This window comes from Hippoglossus stenolepis, chromosome 3 (genome assembly GCF_022539355.2).
Source record: "Hippoglossus stenolepis isolate QCI-W04-F060 chromosome 3, HSTE1.2, whole genome shotgun sequence".
Taxonomy (NCBI): Eukaryota; Metazoa; Chordata; class Actinopteri; order Pleuronectiformes; family Pleuronectidae; genus Hippoglossus; species Hippoglossus stenolepis.
In genome coordinates this window covers 16503491-16527064 of record NC_061485.1, presented here as the reverse complement: position 1 = coordinate 16527064, position 23574 = coordinate 16503491, and the positions used below count along the sequence as shown (strand labels likewise).

General features: G+C 40.1%; 3 protein-coding genes across 3 annotated transcripts; 2 read left to right on the top strand and 1 right to left on the bottom strand.

Annotated features, from left to right (window-relative positions):
• The first annotated feature begins 446 nt into the window (after nucleotides 1–446).
• Nucleotides 447–5442, top strand: ankrd33ab (ankyrin repeat domain 33Ab). Its single transcript, XM_035150543.2, has 5 exons — nucleotides 447–687; nucleotides 1546–1854; nucleotides 1968–2097; nucleotides 2691–2831; nucleotides 3888–5442. Exons 2-5 carry the CDS (start codon nucleotides 1594–1596, stop codon nucleotides 4733–4735), a joined length of 1380 nt encoding a protein of 459 aa, XP_035006434.2. The 5' UTR covers nucleotides 447–687; nucleotides 1546–1593; the 3' UTR covers nucleotides 4736–5442.
• A 1102-nt stretch (nucleotides 5443–6544) lies between these two features.
• Nucleotides 6545–15869, top strand: LOC118105475 (activin receptor type-1B). Its single transcript, XM_035153314.2, has 9 exons — nucleotides 6545–6767; nucleotides 8900–9145; nucleotides 9524–9790; nucleotides 9877–10107; nucleotides 10201–10368; nucleotides 11566–11722; nucleotides 11840–11964; nucleotides 12073–12203; nucleotides 12669–15869. Exons 1-9 carry the CDS (start codon nucleotides 6701–6703, stop codon nucleotides 12792–12794), a joined length of 1518 nt encoding a protein of 505 aa, XP_035009205.1. The 5' UTR covers nucleotides 6545–6700; the 3' UTR covers nucleotides 12795–15869.
• A 930-nt stretch (nucleotides 15870–16799) lies between these two features.
• Nucleotides 16800–23474, bottom strand: LOC118105476 (5'-AMP-activated protein kinase subunit gamma-1). The gene is made up of 13 exons (XM_035153315.2): nucleotides 23324–23474; nucleotides 22574–22625; nucleotides 22383–22483; nucleotides 21684–21765; nucleotides 21530–21588; nucleotides 21279–21324; nucleotides 21132–21186; nucleotides 20293–20419; nucleotides 19961–20126; nucleotides 19821–19858; nucleotides 19287–19433; nucleotides 18732–18831; nucleotides 16800–18590 (listed from the first exon to the last, which is right to left on the bottom strand). The coding sequence occupies exons 1-13, from the start codon at nucleotides 23330–23332 to the stop codon at nucleotides 18580–18582; spliced, it is 993 nt and encodes a 330-aa protein (XP_035009206.1). The 5' UTR covers nucleotides 23333–23474; the 3' UTR covers nucleotides 16800–18579.
• Between the last annotated feature and the right edge of the window lie 100 nt (nucleotides 23475–23574).

Below are 23574 nucleotides of genomic sequence, written 5' to 3'. Positions count from 1 at the left end.
TGCTGGTCAGTCTTAACAATTAATTAGTTTCTTCTGACTTAAGCAGTTTACGGTGAACATTTTAAACATTCACAATAGGATTAATGACTTATTCGTGGACAAAATACTTTACATTTTACATGAATAAATATTGTTTCATATTTGACAGAAGCCAGGATGGGGTTGTGATTGTTATTACCCCCTTGTGCCATTATCCTGTCAGACAGATGTACCTATGAGACATTATCTTAAAGTTAAAACATGGGGGATTCTACATGACAGGGAAAAAAATAGCAAACTTGGAGAAATTATCTTTAGTTTGGCCAAGTAAATGACATATAAGTAGCACATAGTGTGGGAATCACTGGTGTTTTGCGAAAAGATGAACGTGGCCAGAGTAGAAAGTAATCCTCTCCATAAAGCTGTGGTAAGTGGGATGAGCTCAGCACAGGAGCTGAACACACAAAAGTCTCTGCGAAGACTCCGCAAAGGCTCCTCCCCTCAGTTTTATATCATCACGACAATATGAGGGGTGGAAATGGGTAAAGTATCAGGAGGAAGAGAAGCGTGACCTGTCCGCTGCTCTAAAAACATAAAGTGGGACTGTTAGAGGAAGTCGAAACTTCGAGTCTGCAACCAGTCAGAGAAGCTGGGAGAAGAACAAACTAACATGTGGATACATCTACAACTGATTTATTACACTTTATGGTAAGTTTATGTTCTATATATATGTAAATTCATATATCAGTGTCAGTTTGGTTGTAGAGGATTGTAGGAGATGGAGGATGAGAAATGCTGCATTTCTGACTTTGCATTTACATTTCTTCACTTTTATTTCATGGAACTGAGCAAACCTGTGGCATCAATAATTTGTATTCATTTTGTATTTAAAGTTTTTTTAAAGGTTTCTCATAAGTTTTTCGGTTTTCTTGTACAACACAAACATGACAATTTGTGTGAAAACATTTGGAAAACCACTGTCAGTGATTTTTACTTTACAGATGTGAAATATTATTAAATCACAATTCTGCTCAATGATTTCACAGTTTCAGAAACACACGCTTGTGATGAAGTAGGTGCCTGAAAAACACACCAAAAAAAATATTTAGTTGAAAAAGCCATATAGAGACAAACCATGAGTTTACCAGGACCACATGTGACTGAGGTTATTCTGAGGTGGGTTGTTCCTCATTTAGCCCTCCTGTATGTTCAAGCAGGGCTTTTAGATACTGATCCAGTTACTCAACACTAAAGGCACGTTGAGCTCATACAGCTCCACATAATCCTCGTCTGACAAACTCATGCTTGTCAAACTGTCAAAAAGATAACCTTTGATGTATCAGTGTGGCAGATCTGAGGCTTGACGTGTACAGTACTTGTTGTGATTCACCAGTAACTTGGTGCCTACAGTGAGGAGATTATTTCAACTTGGCATTATGTGTAATTGAGGTTTTTTCCAGGGAGGGAAAATTCATCCACGCTGAGTCTCCATCTCTAAAGTGCACCCGATTGCACCTTTTGTTGCTCTAAAAAACATCCAGTTTCTATTTTTGATTTTTCTTGCAGATGTAGCCAAAGGACATAGAACCGTCTCACCTGTTCTGCCGTTGGAGGATGGCGACTGCAGCGAAGGATCCACACCTGGGCTCAGGCCCCGATGAGGACGGCATGTCTCTGTCGGGGAGCGAGTCCGACTCAGACAGCATCCTCTCCGATGACTCGGTGCTTCCTGAATACTCGCCAGAGGTAACGAACAGACGTGCGGTGTCGACTCTGTATCAAGCATGCGCCCGCAATGAGCCTGTCTCTCTGCGGCGAGTTCTGGAGAGAGGGGTCACAAAAGAGGAGGTCATGGAACTGGACATCAACAGCTGGGTGAGAGTCTGGGTCATTCAGAAAAATAATAATCCAGAACTTCTAATTAAAATCTTTGACATACAGTGATATCTCAAATCTAATGTCATTGTTATTTATCATTATAACAACAGAATGGCTTGATGGTGGCTTGCTGCAAAGGTTTCATAGATATCGTGTATGGGCTTCACAGCTGTCCTTTTATAGACATAAACCACCAGGACAATGAAGGCAACACTGCACTGATGATCGCGTCCCAAGCTGGTGAGTTGTACACACGGGACATGAATAACAAAGTTTACTTAATGCATAAAACAAGCAGTAAGGTTAGTATATAGATCAACAAAAAAAACTGAACTATACAATCATGGTAGTTATAGATATATGTATGGTTTGAATCTATTTAATTAATTTTGTTTTAGTTTTCTTTGTCTGCATTGTCTTATTCTTTGGGCCGATAACCCAGGATGGCAGTACTACATAGAGTGAAGTCAGAGAGAGATTAACTAAATCCACCACACATTAGTGTTATAATACTGAGTCCCCTTTTATCTATGGCAGAATGCACAGGAGCCAAGGTTGAGTTAGGAACCTTGATAGATAACAACTGGAGGAAGGTGCATAACATCTCTGTGAGAGGGTCACATGTAGAATAATGGTCTGTGGCCACAATGACAGGGGGAGATTATAATAGTTCAGATCTGGTGATGGCAAAACAACTGTTACCTTGTTAACTTGAGATCAGCCTGATCTCCCTGATGCTCCTGAGTCAAGTGAATTGAGATTTTTATTGGAACCACTTTTTCAAATGTTAAACTGCTGATGTAAGCTCTGAATTCTTGTGTCTTACTCTCCAGGTCATATCAGCACAGTCATGTATCTCCTGAACTACTATCCCGGTGTAGACCTGGAAATAAAGGACTGTCGTGGTTTCACAGCCCTCATCAAAGCTGCTATGACCGGGCGCAATGATGTCGTGGCTACCCTCGTTATGGCTGGTATGTAAGAGCGGAATACAACGACAGCTACCGACTTTTTTTCATACACTTTCTGTTTTCAACAATTTATTAGTTTCTGTGAAACACAACATACACAGGTATTGATTTATAAATTCAGGCACAGCATTTCCTCTCTTGTTTACTGGACACAAATATTGATTTCTTTCATAATGTGTTATATCTTCTGGAAAAAAATATATTTTAGGAGCTTTATGGCCTTAAAAGACTATATTAGTTGTAAAGCAACCAGTTTGTTGTGCATAATAATTATAAATAATAGTGAATAAGCATTGGATCTGTCAGTTACATAAATGAAGTCATTGTCCTTTCAATCCTCCATGAAAAAGAAGGCAAATAAATACATTTACATGCACATATAAGATAATTTGTCAGAGTACGTTTGTATTTCTCTGATGACTCTTAGTGGAGTTGTCTTGCCAGGACTCACAAGAATGCTCAATTTTCACAAACTTTTTTTCAACAAATCTAATTCATCCTCTGGTGAAACAGACTTTTGACAGTGTCATACTCACACAAAAGCTTCTGTCCTATGATTATTATTAGATCTGTTTATTTTCGAAACCCCTGAAAACCCTAGCTTATTACCCAGGACTCGTACAGCTCTAAATGAACAGTTACAGCACTGGAGGTGAGAATAGATGACCCCATGGTTTACCCGTCCATATTTGAAGCTGGCTAACTCTGTTCGTGAGTGAACGTGCCAGTGACGCCAGGCTGGTTTAAGGGATCATTCTGAGGACGTTACCACATCTTAACACAACCTGCAGTAATCTCTGCCGTCCAAGTCCTGAAGGCGGGTAGGAGATAAGCCATCTGCAGAGATATTTTTAGACGACACACGTTTTTCTAAAATCACTGCAAGTCCTTATTTGTTGTTTGCATTATCATTGGAGAAGTGAGTAAGACAGTAAGACCAGTTCACATTCTGACAACCCAGAGATTATAGTATGGATTGATTGCATTGTTCTTTGAACTTCTGATTAGATATTAACCCCTGCTCGCTTTGTGTCTCTACTCTACCATCTTTCTTTCCAGGAGCAAACATTCACGAAGTCGACTCCACAAAAGGAAAATGTGCTCGGGACTGGGCACTGAAAACAGGACGCTATGAGACCTTGCATCGCCTCCGTCGCTTGAACATTCGGCCAAAAGCTGAGCAGTTCTGTGAGACTTATGTCCCTGAATGGCCTCAGCTCAAGGAGAAGGTAGCCAAGGCCACAGCTGAGAAAAGCGCCACGGAAAAGATTACCCAGCGGATAAAAAACTCATTTGGGTTCAGTTTACCTCGTGACCCACAGGACAACGGGGTCTTGGACCACATGGTCCGCATGACCACCAGTGTTCATAGTCCCCTAATTTCAACTGGATGCCGTCCACTCTGCCCCAGGAGCCCTCCAGAGGTGGGGAAGAGGCGGCTGGCTGTACCAGAGCTGGTGGTGAAACACCCAGACAAGAAGCTAGAAGAGGGGTCGGTATGCCACAGCAACGGCTCTGTGTCACACATCATCCCCACAATCCACTCTGTAGAGTCCATCGACACAACATGCTGTGCCGACACTATACGGCGAGGCAGCATCCTATCAATGGCCTCCACCAAAGTTGCTGACACATTTATTCCTCGCAGCATGGCAAGAAGGAACAGCGTGTTCCCCTCCGGCTGCATTCCCAAGATAGATGTCATCAGGCCGACAGAGGCAACGCCAAAGAAAGAGAAGAAGAAGAAGAAGAACAAGATCAAGGGCTTCCTGGAACCACCCATATGGAGGTACAAGGAGATCAAGGATGAGAAAAAGAAAGAGAAGAAGAAGATGGAGAAAGAGAAAGAGAAGCAAGAAAAAGAACAGAAGGAGAAAAGGAAAGACAGCAAGAAGACCAAAAAATAGGAGTTTTAAGAATAAGGGCTTTTCTGCTCCTGCGATTACTTTTTAAATGTGTTCAACTCAGGACTAAAGAACCAAAACCAAATACATTGGAAACTATCAGTGAAAATGGAACCCACAAAGAGGAACACTGACTGACGGAGGGCCTCAAGTGAGAACTGCAAAGACTCTTGAGGAGTTTGAGGCTTTCAGTTTAAAGGTTGAGACAAATAATATATTTATAAAAATATATATTTTGAAATAGAACAGAAAATAAAGTTTATTTTTACATGAATATATTTGAAGTTTATAGAATCTAAAATGATTATGATATAATACATGAAACCCATGCTCACTGATTGATTCAGTCTCACAAGTGCTAAAGTTTTCATAGTATCTACCTCATCATTCACATAAAACACTTATAGACAGACACTGTATGTAAACCTGCACAATCATTCCCTTATGCAAGATGCAAATAAAGAAATATACACCTGTGTCATAGCTCATTTATATTACTAGCTCATATAATATTGTTTGTTTTCTGTTGCATTTGTTGTAAGTTATCTTTTGTAAATAGTCAGCAAAAATCATTTGTCAATACTGCACAGCGTTTATGCCATTTTCTGATACTGCCAATACAAAATTCATATGATTTATCCTGCTAATTTACTCTGTGAGTGCATGGACTCAGTATGAAATGAATAATCAATAAAAGAAAGTGAAAAATGCTCGATTAATTTGTGTTTAAAGCCGTATGGATCGATAATCTTATCTCAACAATGGATCAAATAGCGTGTGTAATGTGACAGATGTGACATGTGATGGAAAACTCACCATCCTCTTCTGCAGTCTCCATCAGCTGGATGGTATTTAAGTCTGTTTTGGCTCATGTGCTGCAAACCTCCAGCTACAAATACAACTCGTGACGCTATTGTACAGATGTGATTCAAGTATATGATCCTTTTGGAGAATGTCGGCTGATGTGCTGATGTGCTTGAGTTATGTTGACGAGTGTTCCATTTGTTTTGTCCCCCACATTTCAATCAATGAGGGAAGGATGAATAGCAGACACACCTCTCTGAAAGATGGCATCCAGCTCAACAGCACCACAAACTACATCCTCCAAAATACAGTTTGAATCCACATCTGTTTAACACAAACTGAAGATCATAACCTCCAGGAAGGGGGATTTGTCGCAGGGCCGTTGCTTTAGACTGCATTCGTTTTTGCTTGGTGTTCCAAATTATTATATAACCCGAACACAAGCAATGACTGCAGCTTCAATGTTGATGCTGATGGCTGTCAAAACCAATCAGACCACAATTGAAGTCCCCGGGCAGAATGTGTGTGTGGATGGAGGTGATGAGGGAGAGATGGACCGGCAAATTCATAAGATACAGAAGCAGCCTTTTCTCCACTTCGACTGACTAAAGGAGAGCCTGATGGCAATGATGTAAAGGCTGACTGAAGGTCATCTGTGTGTGTGTGTGTGTGTGTGTGTGTGTGTGTGTGTGCGCATGCCTATCTATAGTTATGAGGGCCAATTTTGGTTCAATACCATCATTGTGAGGACATTTTGGCTGGTATAATTCAATGGGCTGTTTGAGGGTTAAGACTTGGTTTTAGGGTTATGGTTAGACTAGGGTTAGGGTTAAGGTTAGGCTAGGGTTAAGGTTAGGCTAGGGTTAGGCATTTAGTTGTGATGGTTAAGGTTAGGGTATAAGGGACTAGGGAATACTGAGTGTCCTCCCAACTATAGAGTGACGTTTGTGTGTGCGCGTGTGTGTGTGTGTGTGTGCGTGTGTGTGTGTGTGTGTGTGTGTGTGTGTGTGTGTGTGTGCGCGCGTGCGTGTGCGTGTGTGTGTGTGCTGCAGCCTGCTGGTGGACCATGTTAGTAAACCCGGGTTAGCTCGCTGTCACCGTCTCGCCACATCTAACGTCAGCTAACCAAACGTGTCAATGCGATGAGCCGGGACTTCATTGACCATGGCTAACTTACGGATGTGGCTGGCCGTCGCGGTGCTCCAGGTGGTCCTGTTCGGAGGCTCGGAGGGTGAGTGGCTCGTTCTTTGTTTGGGGCTTTTCTTACATAAAGACGCTCAGGGCCGCCGCCGCCGTCCGCGTCCAGCCCAACGGATGTGGGGAGCTAGCAGCGAGCTAATGCTAGCTAGGTTAGCCAGCCTAGCCGAACGGATAATGTAACTGAGCCGTAGACATGAAACCACGCGAGTTTTAATTCATATAGATGTTTGTGTTATTGAGTGACATGTCGTGCTACAGTGTTACATGGTACACGTTGTTGTTGTGGAGCTGGTTAGCCTCCTGTGTTGCTGTGTGTGTTCATGTAGCACAGCCTGTCAGCTCATTGAGTTATTTCACTGTAAACACGTTTGTTTTGGAGCCGTGTATTCCTCATGCTACGTTTCCCACATACATTTAAAGCATTTAATTTCCTCTCTGTGCATCACATTAATGTTATCTAGAGACATTAGACATGTAGCCTCTCTGATAATAACACAATGGAACATGTTAATAACATGTGTCAGGGTTTTCAGCTGCTCTAATGTGGATGTAGAGTGGATGTGCACAGGCAGACATCAGGTATCTAATGTTTACATATGTAGATCAGACTCTTTTTACAGTGTTGTTATAATGATAGATAATATTAAATAATACCTAAGTGCTTATACTGTGAGTTAAAATCAAGTTTAGGATGAACTGATGGTGGATTGCATGTTACACAGTTGATCATGATTTGGGTCCTGGTGAGTCTGGTGTGTTTACTCAATGCCCTTAGTACAATATTTAATAGCATGGTTTCACTTATTGTTTATAAGAGATGTGAATGTATTAAACAGCAGGTAACAAGTATGCATGGCTTCTTATCTGATGGGGCAGAATAGAAGTGGATGTTATGTATGCATGTGTATCCTTATTTATTATCTATATTTCCTGCACATTTAGTTGAAAACAGTTTGAAAAAAACAAAACAAATAAAAACGTTTGTTTAAAAAAAGATCAATTTCATTTGATGCTAAAATCCTGTTAATCTGAGCAGTTGCATCATTATGTCCAAGGCTGCAACTCACAATCATCTACATTTTTAATTATTGTTGTTATTGTCAGTATATATATATATATATATATATTACAGACAAGCTGAAAACAAAGTATTTGTTTTTGTTTTTACCATACAAATGATTGAAAGAATTGGTCAATAATCAGAAGAGTTACTGATTAATATTGTGTCGATTGACTTGTTGAAAATATTTATTGACAACAGAAATAGACGTTTTTAAATAAATCCTGGGCTGTCAACACAAATCCTGCTTCATTTTGGCTGTAAAAAATGACATAGTGTTTAAGCTTCTAAATTCCTGCGGTTCACACTTTTTTGCCTTTTTGTCCTTTGTTGTCTATTTTGTGAATTTCAATTCCCATTTCTTCTCTAGTGATGTGGTTTTAAAACAATCAGCCCAACGTGTATTAAAGCTGTGATATTTATAGCAGTGGAAAGTCTGAAATGTCAGGCTCATTCATGTTTAGTCAGCATTGATTTTCCTTCTTTCTTCTGTGGTTTCTTTTTGACCACCAGCGTCTGCCAAGTAGGTGTTGGCGTTGTGTAAGTCAGTTACCACAAAACATGTTACACCATTACTGTAATGTCACATCATGTTTGTGTCTTAATAACTTGACTAAATTCCACACAGGATGTCTCAGTCTCTTGTTTTGTCCGATGACTCACAGCTGGCCATTTCTTCTTTTGCTTTTGATTGTATCATGAACACTGATACTGTGTCCAAAATCTATATTACATACTAATAGTCACAGTATACTATGTACAAAAATATCCATATATATATTATCCAAATTATTATATGTCATTCATTCAACATTCATTGTCATTAGTCACAGCTTTGATTTGTATTTTGTAAACACAGTGCTTTGTAAATTCAATTGGCTGACTGACTGTTAATGTTTTGTAACAATTCATATATATATTATTATTATTATTATTATTATTATTATTATTATTATCATGGTTAAAGCAATACAAAGACAGATCAACTACAGCGGGACAGAATAACTAATAGCTTTTCTTGAAGTGCTTTTAGATCAAAGTTCAGTCGGGAAAATAATGTTTTTTCACACCGTGCGGTTTCTTCTGCCCGTCTGTCTTTGCAGCTCTTTGGTGTAACTGCACCACTGCCCAGTGTCAGAGGACCGGCTTCCATTGTGAGACCGATGGAGCCTGTATGGCTTCCACCTCCTTCATTGACGGCCTAGAGCAGCACATACGTATCTGCATCACTCGGGACAAGCTGGTGCCCCCTGGACAGCCCTTCTACTGCCTCGGTGCGGAGGGCTTGCTCAACATCCACTGCTGCTACACTGACTACTGCAACAGCATCGACCTCAAAGTACCCTCAGGTGAGAGCCATGAAATGTCACACGGCATAGACAGCAGATAAATCAATAGCCATGAGTATCGTACATGTAACACATCACACAAAACATGCTGCAAGCGACACAAAAACAAACATCTGAATAGTATGAGTATGAGATCAAGAGAGAGAATAAGCAGATGTTTTAACAGTATTAGAATCCTATTAATGTAATTTGAACACTTCTTTGTTGCTGCTTTTCATAGTAAAAGTCTTTCATTGTTGAGAATTGAGTATTTCTTTGTAAAATAACTGGAAATAATCAATGTTCAGAACATGAAGCAGTTCATGTCGGTGAAAGTAGTCAGTCCTCTGTGTGTACTGGATGATGTCAATATATGGTATTCCACTGTTACCCTTTCAGTGACCACACCGTCAGGAGTAGAGGGCGGCTACGGCCCTGGTGGAACATGGGGGCTGGTGGAACTAGTCGCTGTGATTGCAGGGCCGCTGTTCCTGCTGTGTCTGCTGCTGTTGGTGGGCTTGTTCCTGTATCAGTACCACCAGAGGGCCTACAACCACAGGCAGAGGCTGGAGATGGAGGACCCCTCCTGTGACCACCTGTACATGGCCAAAGACAGGACCCTGCAGGACCTCATTTACGATCTCTCCACGTCTGGTTCAGGCTCAGGTCAGGTGACAGTCTGATAATAAATTTGTTGGTCAGTACTCATGTTGTAGTTTACACTAGTTTCCATTCTCATCTTTTCCGAGCAGGTCTGCCTCTGTTTGTCCAGCGGACCGTGGCCAGAACTATCGTCCTGCAGGAGATCATTGGAAAGGGGCGTTTTGGAGAGGTGTGGCGAGGACGTTGGAGGGGTGGCGATGTGGCAGTGAAGATCTTCTCATCCAGAGAAGAGCGCTCCTGGTTCCGTGAGGCTGAGATCTATCAGACCATCATGCTCCGTCATGAGAACATTCTGGGCTTTATAGCTGCTGACAATAAAGGTGAGCACCTTTACTAGAATAATTTACTACTTGAGGTTCTGATATTTGTGTTTTAATTATTAATTCTCAACTATTTTGATATTCTTGTCTCAGATAATGGCACATGGACCCAGCTGTGGCTAGTGTCAGACTACCATGAGCACGGCTCCCTGTTTGACTACCTAAACCGCTACTCTGTCACTACTGAAGGAATGATCAAACTGGCACTCTCAGCTGCCAGCGGCCTCGCACATCTGCACATGGAGATACTTGGAACGCAAGGTAGTGTGTGTATATTCATGTGTTTGTATTCAGGCATTACTTCATTTGTACTGGCTTCCACCTTTAATCAACATGATGGTTTGAATAGTGACACTTTGACATAGAAGCTAAAACACAATGTCTATCACATTCATACATGCCTTAGTTTCTGGATTGATGAGTATTAATCACAAAAGTTTTTATCAGACATAAAACTTTCAAGTTCCCTTTCACATATGAAGAAAGCAGCAGGAGGTTTTCCAGGTCAGATGTGTTTACGTCAACAGGAAAATGTCTTGAACATTCAGTTGAGGTGTGATGCATAAGTAGAGCAGGCAGGAGGCAAGACAGGATGTGGCTTTTTTTAAATGAGAAATTAACTGATACATGCTTATATCAACCAGGGTTTTTCACTACTTTCAGTGCTGGTTCTGTGAATTTCCGATTTTGAAACACGTATTCGTACTTTGCCTCCCCACCCACAGAGAGAAACAACACCTCTGATGTAACTGGATTGAGTAATCAGACAGAATGTGTCACAACAGCCTGAAGAAATTCACTAATTGTGTAGTTATATTGTTATTTACAAAGAGGTTTGTAATATATCTCTTAAATTTAAAGAAGAAACTTAGAGGATTTTAAGAATTGCTGTATGTCTAACGTGTGTCTCACACAGCAACAAGAGGAATTAAATAGATAATAAACCTGTCAACAAGCAGCAGAGGACATCCAGTGTGATGAACTGTACTACGTTTCTAAATGCTCTGAATTGTTTTCCAACCATAGACTTTATATATTTAGTATGGGCAAGTGCATGTGTTTGTGGTCTCATGTCATATGTCACGTTTTCATTATTTTTAGCTGCTGCCCCAGTCACAGACACGTGTCCCTTCACACAGCATTTAATGTTGAAACAGAAATTGCCATCTGATGAAAAGTCACGCACAGTATATAATTAACTGATTATCTTTCTAAGCAGTTCACTCCTGAGTCAGATTAACTGCCTGTAATGGAAAAGATAAGTGCAGTTGAGGACTTCTCTTTTCTTTTCTATTTTTATTAACCAAGCTGATGCCCAAATAAGAATATTATGAATCGTGTTGTAGTTTTCAGTTTTCATTTTTAGTAAATAAGTATATAATTGACCATTATATGTTTATAAAAATTGAATTGGATACAGAAGTAAGAATATTATGTTGTACATTTGTGTCTTGATAGGAAAGCCAGGCATCGCCCACAGAGATCTGAAGTCCAAGAACATCCTCGTGAAGAAGAACTGCACCTGTGCTATTGCTGACCTGGGACTGGCCGTCCGTCATGACTCTGCCAATGACACTATTGACATCGCCCCCAATCAAAGGGTGGGCACCAAGAGGTCTGTGTCCACTTATCGCTGAGTCTTCCTCTCTCACTCACATCTCTGACCCCTTTCCTAGAATATTCTCTCATTCTGTACATCACTACAGTGTGGGATTGTTTTTATGTCTCACAGGTACATGGCTCCCGAGGTTCTGGATGAGACTATCAACATGAGACACTTTGACTCGTTCAAATGTGCCGACATCTACGCCTTGGGGCTCGTCTACTGGGAGATTGCCCGTCGCTGTAACAGTGGAGGTCAGATTCTTTTTGTTTTCACTCCCGCTGTGTTGTGGTTTTCTTTGTTAGCGTTATAAGCTGAGATCACAGCACTGTTCTGAACTCAACACTGATCTGTGTTACCAGGGATCCATGAAGAGTACCAGCTGCCCTACTATGACCTGGTACCTTCTGATCCGTCCATAGAGGAGATGAGGAAAGTGGCGTGTGACCAAAAGCTACGACCCAACATCCCAAATTGGTGGCAGAGCTATGAGGTATGGCAGAGCAGCTAATAGATTAAAACTAAAAATGAATATATGCACTGTTTGCAGAGAGAAATTCTAGTTTAATATAACCTGGCGCTTGTCCTTGTCCTTGTTGTCCTAGTTTTGGCCATTAGTCCCATGGCTAATGGCAAAGTTTACATCAACCATTTAGAAGAGCTGTCCTGACCATAATAATTTAAAACAGATGAATAAAGATTGTTTTCTAATGTTGTTGTTTTATGTATAAACTGATTTTTTAAAACTTGTTTGTAGCACTGTTTCTATTTGGTATGTGGTATTTCTAAATCTGAACAGTTATTGTGGTGAGTTCAGTGTTATTATAGACTGGTTGAAAAACTAAATATATCTATTAAAGCCATGTGAAATACTGTATGTGTGCTAAATTCAAATCATTAACTTAACTCATTTTATAATCGTAATTCCTTGTTCCCTCTCCTCCTCCTGTTGTTCCAGGCTTTGCGGGTCATGGGTAAGATCATGAGGGAGTGTTGGTATGCGAATGGAGCTGCCCGCCTGACAGCCTTGCGAGTGAAAAAGACGCTGTCCCAGCTCAGCATTCAAGAGGACATTAAAGTCTAAGTGGAGTCAGCAGAGCACTGAGGAGGAGCACTGAGCGGGGCCTGGCTCCAGACTGTAGGACAGTGAGACGAAGGCTCCGGGCCCTTCTCCGAAGAACGCACAAAGTAAGAGAACGTGATGGAGAGTGGCACTTTGTAAAATATTTGTCCATAGACACTCCTGCCAGTTTTGAAGCCACTTGATTTCTGACAAACCCTACCTCGCTTACCCAGCCAAACTACCGAGAACACCTTTCCTGTCTTGTCCACAGCTACTGCTGCCCTACCTGAACCTTTCTGTTCCTCTCTACACTCCATACTAACAAGGATCCTTGGGTTTCCTGTGTAATTAATTGTATGCAATCAATAGCAGGACATGTAATTAACCAGTTAACATTGTAAAAATAAGTTGCTGATCCATTATGCTTGATAGTCGACGATCAAAATTCACTTTTATTGTCCTTGTAAGGGGACAGGCTTGGAGGGTTAGGGGTGTTTTAACTTATTTTTTACCTATTCTGTGATTTAAGTGACTAGATCTAATATATATGGGTGTTTGTGAGGCAACTGTGGCCGGGGCTACAGCACACAGGCACATGTCAAACGGCTTATAAATCATTAGAGAATAATCCATCTGGTTCTGCTGCAGTATTGTCATTTAGTTCAGCGCAGATTACCATGTTATCATGTGCAGTTGAGACAGTTTGTGTAAGTTGACTTTCAGCAAGGTGTTCCAAACTTTCACTGGAGCATTACGGCCGGGCTGCACTGGACACGTGTGGATCGCAGAATGTCTCACTATTCATCTCGATGCCCATGTTATCAGGTTAGAGTGGTCACACTGCCTGTGTGAGCCACGCATCTCAGGTGCATTTCACACATGTGAGCCCTCTCTTTCAGAGAGGCGGGGTCTCAGCTATTTTCACCAGGTGGGGCGCGCACGATTCACAGCTAAATAGAGAGCGAAAGTTATCTTTCACCAGTTTTAATTTCTATATCTGTCAAATGTGTTGCAAACGTACATTTTTTGCAACAGATCCTTTACCAAAGTAAAGTACTGAATCCTTTCATCTGTTTTAACAAGATTGTTGTGAAATATTTCCGGAGCAGAAGATGCACGGTTTCATACCGTAGAGTCCTGGTATTAAGTTGAGTACATAGGCTACTTTTATTCAAGGAAATACAGAAGTCATACCAGAAAAGTCATACCAGAAAATTCATGTAGCAGCTCCGCAGCAGTCACATTTGCAAGAAGCAGCAGATCAGCGTGACGTGCACATGTACCCAGTGCGGCCCGGGCATAAGGGCACCTTGCAAAGCATGATTTAGCCTTTCCCATAAACTGTTGTAATCCTCAGGTTGTCTTCATCAATCAAAGATTTTTTCAGTTTAAAAATAGCTTCATAAATATACCCATATAGGGTTTGTTAAATAATAATGCATTTTTCTAGGATGGAGGATTTGACTTGTTGAGTGACAGCTGCCGGTCATCTGATACTGTAGGTTTCATGTCCTTGAACTTCTCAGTTGACTCACTCGCTGGCTTCAGATCTGGACACTACTAATGCAAAACACTACATGCAGCATGTTGCACAGTGGTATATGTAGTCTGTTTATATGATGGTGTCCTATTCTGAAAGCAGCTGCTGTCTCTCTCTCAGTGAACCCACAGAGCGTAACCTGCCATGAGTGTGTACACTGGCTCCAGTCCCTCAGATAAGCTGGTATACACAGATAAACCTTTGCAGCTGCCAATACTATTTACACTGTACATTAAATGCAAGGTGGTATTGTATTGTTTTTATTCACTTTTAACACTAACTCCAGGAATCTGAGTAATAGTTTTGTTTTATTTCATATTGTCAAAGCATGACCAGTGTTCTTTTGCCCTCGGGGCTCATTTACCCTGGCCAAGTATAACTACTGCACATTAACTAGCTTTTTCAGGTGATACTTGTGTATATATATATTTGATTGATACTTAGGGCATGTTTTAGATGGTTGAATCTCTTATACCAGCTTTTTGGTTGGTGGGAAGAAAATCAAAGACTTCTGTTTCAAAAAGAATCACGTAACAGTCTACTTTCTGACCTCTGAAGTAACATTACTGTATACTTGTCAAACACTGCTTTTGTTGACCTTTTATTTTGTAGCTCTCTGATAAAGCAGAGGAATATTTGATTTTTGAATCACCGTTCCCCCCCTGCGGTTCCTTTTTGTTCATCATGCATTACCTCCCCAATGTGCGAACTGTATGTGATCTGTTTCCTTTGTGCTAACGTTGTCAGAAATCCATCTACAGTTTTTTGTTTTCAGGAAAGAGATGCACTTTTGTCTTTTAGTTGTATGCAAATGCAACAGGTACTGTTTGTGTGAATAGTCTGTCCCATGTTATTTGTGTGTGTAGGCTGTGAGTCCCTCTATGAAAACCTGAAAGGCCACGATGTGCACTACTACTGACCTCACAGCATTAAAACCAAATTATTCTCAGAATCATCTCTGCTCTCGGACTTCAGTGTTGATTTAAGATCGCGCCACTGAAAACGAGAATGTTTACACAAACCACGGCAGTCGGTTGCAGTACACTCCGGAGAGAATCAGACTTTTCTTTGGAATCTCTGGGAGAAGAAACTAAATACTACTGAAATGACTCAACACTGTCTCCAATGTGTTTGACCAGTACTTAATCATTTAGATCCCCTCGCTCACCTTTACTATATTGTTAAAGTCTAAGGGGATGTGAGTAAGAAGAGACAGACTGCACTCAATGCTGTTGTTTTTGGCTGGACACACTGGGAAGCTCTGCAGTTTATGTGGTTGAATGTCATCCATATACACTAAACAGGTATGTTTGTCAAATTGTATTTGCCTTACAATGTTAAAAAAAATTAAACTGCATAGTGTATTTAAGGTTTTGACACCTTGCTCCAGTAGTGGGATGTGAGTTTAAGAAATTGGGTATTAAACCACAAATTGTGTTAACTTCCAGGTCTCTGTCCAGTTATAGCAAAGAGACAATTGTATCCATGTACAAACCCCTTCAGGACTTCAATCATGTATCTTCTAATATAGAGTAATAAATACATTGGTTTTCCTATGTTGTGTGTTTTTCTCTTTTATTTAATCTCTGTCATCTACCTTGCACTGAAAAAGAGGTAAAGCAGCTATAAGAAATATTTTACACTAGGAGAGGTTCACACTTATAGTTAAAGAAAATGGTTTCTTGTAGTGATGAACTCTCACAACTCTGCAACTCCCCTCAACTCTATGGAGCATTTTAGCACCTTTTTGCTCATTGTTTTGGTTTTCTGCCCACAGTTTACATGAATTGGTCAACTCCCACCATAGTGTTTGTAAATATTATGTACTACTATAGACTATATATTGTATATATATTCCTCTCTCTATTCAGAACTATCCTAAATACAAACGCATTTGGAGCCAGACTCCAAGTGATCGGTGGATGGAGTCACAGTAGCAAGGTCCGACCGATACACAAGCTCAACCAATCACAAGTCAGTCTCAGCTGTCAATCATTATGTTTCATCCCATTTTTATAGCATCAAATATCCAATTAAAACCAAACTTGTAGGAAAAATAAACTCTTGTACCAACATCAGTGTGATAAAACTAAAATGACAGAAACCATCTTTGAGAAAAAGATGGACTAACATGGACAAAGCATACTGCAGCCAGCCACCAGGGGGCGATCAAGATGCTTTGGCTTCACTTTTGGGGGGCAGCCATGCTGTCCATCTTTACATACAGTACTGTGTGCTTCCTGTCCAATACCAAACAGACCAAGTAAGTGATTTGCTGGTGATGATCATGGAGCATATAGCATCTAAGTGACTAACATTTCCCTCAGGAGTTGGACATAAAGGAAGCCAGAAACAGGAATGTCAATGAATGCTTATGTTGCTCCATATCTAGTTTGTTAATAACTCTGCATTTCATCTTTTAAAGCTGTTAATAAATGTATTTCAATGCAGTTATGTTTGATATTCAGCACAAGACACACCCAAAATTAACAATTTACCACAAACTCCAAAGAACCTTTATTGCTCTTCCTTTAAATTATAATCTCAATGCAGATTAGTACAAAAAAACTGCATTTACATACAGTTGAACACATTCTATTTCATGTATACCAAAACAAAGTGTGTGATTGGCCTATTATCGTTTGAAACTGTAAAGGAAATGCTGGTATTTAGTGATTTTGGATCAAATTATTCCTTGCCTAGACACAATGAACTGATAAACCTAACATCAGAAGCTCTGACATCAACATTAACACTCCACAAACTTATGAATCAGAAAATAAACAAACCAGAAATTGTTAATTTGACCACTAGTCTTAAGTGATGGACCACATTTTCAAAACCTTTCGCAGATGGGAAGCAATAAACAAATACCTTTAAGTTTAATAATGCCACACCCCAAAAGAGTAGCTACCAAAACCTGCAGGGGAAAAAACGTCTAAAGTAAAATGTACAATCCATGTACATTTAGTTACATGTGACAACAGAAAAAATGGCAAAACATAGAACCCATAAATATTCAGCGGTTGTACAGAGAATAGACTCCGATTAATGCTTGTCTTTATAACAGCTTAATCAATGTTGTTCTAGACTTCACCAACGAGGCTGACTTGTGAGTCTAATGTGCTGTTTCCAGGTTTGCTCTTTGCTGTCTGAAAACAGATTAAAAGCAAAACCCTTTGATTCGTCTCACACTGGTAACGATGGGACCTTAATTTCGTAGTTGACATAAATGCATTTCAATTGATTTAACTTTAAATTTATCCAGAGCGAGTTGTAGGGAAACATCCTGATGCTGAAATCTGTCAAAATCTACTCATATTTAAAATAAGTAAAACCATAAGAAAGTAAATTATTTGGACTATTTACAGACACTGATAATCTCCATGTTGTTCCTAGTGTTTGAATAACAAATTACTTTAAATCATTTTTCAATCGTCTTGAAAGGGTAGTATGTGGAAAGTATGTGGCTGAACACATACAGATGCTGTAAATACTTTTGTAACTATATCTCTCAATATGTTTTTGCAAATTGGAAGAAGGTGGTTGTTCAAGTTAAAAAAAGAAGGCCGACAGCTCGATCCTCCACCTGTATTTAAATAATGAAACTAACAGGATATGGATAATCTAGATCATAACATCATAGTTCTTAAACATACAAAGAACAAACAAAGGTTTTAGTGTGTGGTGTTGTCTAAGAACATGGAAAGTTACACAGTGTTGAAAATGACCCTTCGATTGGCTCGATGTGCATCTGAATTCCAGCATCATTATTATAGTAATTGAATGCTGCCAACAAAAGGCAATACAGGTAAATCAGGTTTTCCTTTAGCTAATATATGATTGCTCATTTTATCTGGAAATAACTTATTAATCATCATCAGGAATGCCTTTGCAATCAAAACAAAATCATTAGTAACAACAGCCAAAAATGTGGGAATGATGCTCGTCCTCCTGAGGGGCAGAGGTTTCTTGTGCTTCGCATCTTTCTTGTCACACTCGTCTGGTGACTTGGGATTAGGCTCAATTTACAAGAGCTCCTGAAATGTCGCGTATGACGAAAATTATATATTGCTGCGTTGCTAAAACTAGGTGAACTTCAAATTTTTGCATGGAGGCAGATATTTTGGTGCGAATACAGGAAACCTAGTTAGAGGAGATGGAGGATGATGATGCTCGGACCCTCTGTCGTAATTCCCCTCTTTCTCTTGTTCTCGCTTTGCTCCGACCTCCTGAAACCGTGTAGCCTTTTCTTGTGTTTGTAACTCAAGCAGTGCCTGAGGACGGAAAAATCCAAAATTTGTCATGTTAGGGAAAATGTGTGGATGATTACGCGGCTTTTAATGCTTCTTAAATTCATGTTCTACTTTTAATGTGCTCCTAAATCTGCTCCAAATATCAAACACAACTGTACTTACCCTCCTCTCCATCAGTCAGCACAAGTGCCTGGAGAATATCTGAGAGCGAGACGATTCCCTTCACCACTTCCTGTTCATCCACCACCACAAGCCTGTGCACCTAAGTGACACAGAAGAAGACCATCTGTGTTACTTTTAACTCTGCAAAACTATTTTCTACTATTGCCAAAAGAATGTGTTGAGAAACTGATGCACAGGAACACATCCCTGCGCACACATGAGATCTTTGTGGCTTATTAACAGGAGAAAGCTGAGCAGAGTTCAGGCTTATTCATTCTGTGCAGTAATACCACAATGAAGGATATATGTATGCACATTATGGTCTTCTGCTACAAAATATACTTTTTACTTCATTAAGGTTGGTTTCTATGTTTACCACAAAATAGAATAAAAGCAGCTGACTTTTAGGTGCTTTTTGATGACAAGCATTTCAGACATTTTTCCTTATATGTTAAAGCTCCTTCACACTCGAGACAGTTAAAAAGGCAGCATGCAACAAGGAATAAACCAGCTACAGGTGCAGCAAGTACTTAAACACTGACATCCAACCCTCACCTCAGCATCCACCAGTCTGTTGATGATGGCCTCCAGGGTTTCGTGTCTGTTGCAGGTCAGAACTCCTTCAAAGTACTGAGAGCGGTGCTGCAAGGCTTTGGTCACTGTTATATCCAGGTTGTTGTACGTCTTCTCTGCTGCCAGGTTCTGTAGAAACACACACCCTTGAATTAAAAATATCTCTCCTTTAAAATTGGCATTAAAAAAAATAAAGTTTAAGATTTTTTTTTTTTTATATACAATCAATCCTCCAGCAATTCAGAGAAAAGTACATAAATGTGAAAAAATGTTTTTGGCTAATACAATCAATTAATTTCTTAAGACTTTTCTAAGATCTAAGACATTGAAGGAAAACATTATGTTTAATAAAATTATTAATGGGTTAATTGAGGTAAAATAATCAGCATATTAACTAATAATGGAAAAGAAATTGCAGCTGTACTTAATATAGGAAATAAAACAGGAAAAAATCCCCTATTTGCTTGAAAGAGAAAATGGTAGAATAACAGAGTGAGTAGACAGATGACAACTTACTATAACGTCAAATTTTGAGTATATGTCCACAACTCGACCTGCAGGAGAGAGACGGCACCTCAGTTCATAAGTATAATTCAAGAGGTCTCTGGTCATTCATGTCAAGACGACAAGGGTGTCATTTCAAGCAGCCCACACACCTTTGTCGTCCACAACGGGGAGCGCTGACACTCGCTGCTCAACAAAAATACCCAGCGCCGTGTACAGCGGTGTGTCTGCACGGACCACCGCTATGTTCTTAAAGGTTCCGATGTTCAGATCCTCTAAGGTTTGACTCAAGAATGAGGGTTTTGGCATCTCTGATATCTGGAAACAGTGACAAGAAAATAAACAATTGAATGAAACTGTACGTTGCCGTTTCCTCAACTCTGTATAGACTTCTGCAGTGTTCCGCTGGAAAAACACAGGCAGATGTTTTACAGTTTTACAATTGAATGTGGTAGCAGTGAGGAGAGAAGCTGATGGGACTCACAAAAAGCTTCAGGAACTTGAGAATCCTCTTGTGTGTGAGAATGTAGAGCGTGTTCCCTGTCAGGGGATCGATGACAGGCAATCTGTGAATCTTGTTCTTCAGCAGAGACGATACTGCATCATACAAACTGTAATGAAGAGAAATTAAAAGAGAACCAAGTTAATTAAGTTATTAAGGATGAATAAAATACAATTAAAGTAAATTGAATAGGATTTCTAATATTTGTATCTTAGCAGGAAATGTAATAACTTTACATGTGGGTTAAGACTTGGATTCATAAAATCACTGTTGTTGGTACAAACAAAACTTCATCCAGCCACTTGCCCCAGCAACTTTAGACAAAAAAAACCCAGTGGAACTGAAAGTGTTATGTGTTGATAACTTAATGATGTTTTATAAGCCACATAACTTGTGTACATAAAAACCATGGGTGTTGACTTTTGAGACTTTGAAGGCGGGGACAGTGGATGACATCTCTGCTTAGGTAAACCACACAGGATCTAGGTTGCTGTGCATAAACACACAATTCAAAGTTCCTCCTTCGCTCAACAAGCAAGAGAGAGAGGGGAGAGCCCAGCAAAATCAGGAGGGATTACTTTTAAATGAGTCTATTTTCTTAAAAGGAAATCCCGAAAAGTAGACCTTTAAAAAAAATCTGCTGAAAATACAACAACTTAATGCCACAGACTTAAGCATCAGATGCCCCCCTGGTTTTATGTTCCAGGATGCAACTACCATGCATTCAAGAGACGCCATGTGACAACAACAAAGACAAAATGCTGATGCATGAAAGAATTACTGCTAACCAAGCAATAAAAAAAACACTGAAAAACACTCACCTTGCACTGGGGTTAATGCTAACCAAGGGCTTGAAAGAGTCTTGAAGGTACAACTCTGTTATAAACATAACAAACAATAAAGTTTACCTTCAGGATGACCAGTGTAAATGACAGGAAAGATATTGGATATTTCTTAAATATTCTCACCTCTCCATGTTTCGATTTTGTGTTCTTCCAACTCATATATCTGAACCTGAAAGATTACACAGAGAAAGGGGGTTTGACTCCAGAGGAAATAATAAACAGGCCGAGATAAGCTCTTTATACAAATGGAAAAGAAAGCAAGGGCACATTCAGCAATATACATATCTGAGTGAAAACCCTACTTAGGACAAATTAAGTTTAGGCTGTAATATGTTACATTTAACCTTACAATTCAAGGACTGTAAGCATCTTACCAATGGAGATTTGTAATAGCGATGAAGAATATTAATGAAGTCTGTGATGGTTAGCATACCTGCAGAGGAAGATAAGAAACATTTAATTATTCCTTTGTTTAATTTATTCTTCAAAAAAAAGAGTGAGGTTGCGCCAAATGAAAATTACACTTACCAACAAAGCACTGCTTCTTACTGTCCCACAGAGGAGCTGCTCTTACCCCATTAGAAACAAGTGCAAAGAACGCCTTCTTCACCTGTAACAATAATGAAACCAGAGGATTCAGTCTTTACCTAGCTAATGAGAAATAGATTGCATTATTTTTAGGCTTTTGTTTTTCAATTCAATTGTATTTGTTTTAACATTTTATTCTATGTATTGCTATTGTATTCTATTTATTATTATAGTATCTATTTATCATTATTTGGGTCTGTCTGTAATATGTCTACTTGTCTGTATGTTACTTTTTGTATCCCTGGCCGGGACACCAAATTTCACCGTGCACTGAGCAATGACAATAAAGGCTTTGAAGTTAATTTAATTGAAATCACAACATGCATTATCTTGAGGAACTTTACATGGTAAGGCTGAGACTTAACAATATTCTAGAGAAACCCAACAGCTGCCACAATGAGCAGCCACTGTGGAGAGAAAAAAACTCTCTTTTAACTTGGAGAAACATCCAACAGAAGCAGAGTCAATGTGGGCAGCCGTCCGACTCTATCAGTTGGGTGAGCGGAGAAAAATGGATGAGAGAGAAATGGGGGAGAGGGGAGGCGAGTGCAAACAGAGGGGGGGGAGGGAGACAGAGAGTAACAGGAACAGCTGTGTCACCATCACATTAAAGCTTAGTCAGACTGGTTGATGTTTTACCTGAAGCGATGTGTCGAACACAACCAATTTGGAGCTGGTAGGTACGAGGTCATAACACCGGTGAGACTTCATGAACCTGGTGTAGACATTGTGCTCTGGGTCTGAAGGAATACATGACATATGACTGTTTGCCCATTTGAAATGTCACTGTTTGTCACTTTGGTCTCATGAGATTAATGTCAGTGTCTTACCCTCAATGACTGGGTCCTTTTTGCCCTCAAAATCCTCCGTAGATACTGAAATCTGAAAGAAAGAAAGAAACGTCATTAAAACTGACTTCTGCCTCTTTAAATACATTTTGATTTTCAAGATCTCGCTAACAACAGATCCACTGCATGATTCCCCAGGACAGACACACTGATACACAGAGCTTCATCGACCATCACTTCACGAACCGTAAGTCAACAACACCAGCCAGCTGTTCACTTCAGTACAGCATGTAGCTACAGCTAGTTGCATCCTCTGTTAAACATCATCACTAATGGAGTGAATTATGGGCTGTAGCTGTCAAACTGAACCACGGTGGACAAGGTTGTGGCTAAGTGCAGCCGGACTGAAGGACAGAACCAGTGTATTAACGGTAACTACATGTTAGCTTTAGCTCACGTCACAGGGGACATTAATAAGTCAGTCGAGGTGACTTTGTGTCGTCTGTGCTTTTAGCGCCGGTACAACTGCTGAGATGTTAGATAGCAGACGGTCTCTTCTTATCCAGCTTTATTTGCCTTAGTAAATGGTCTGAACCCGTATTTACGTTACAAATGTACATACTCCTCACGTTGGATTAGCATTACAGCCAAACAAGGCTAGCTTCTGAACTAGTTAGCTCATTAGCTGCTGCCGCTAACATGCTAACGCAATTCGTGTTGCTCCACCTGGGTGGAGGGTGTTTGTTAGATGACCGCCGAGTTATACCCGCAGAAGTTCGCTAAATAACTTACACACTCCATGTTCCACCCGCCGTCTCACCTTCCTGGAGCCGGTGTTGTGTCGACTTCCGCCTGCCCGCAGAGAAGTGCCTGCACCTCGCGGGAGCGCGCACAGCTACAGGGGACAGACGCTGCCAGACATAATGATCTCTGAGACAACGTGATGTTTAAAATCTATATAATCTCGTTTGTTGGTGTTTATTAATGATGATGAATGATCCGAGGCCTATTGATCATGTCGCCAATGATTCATTAGACTCGGT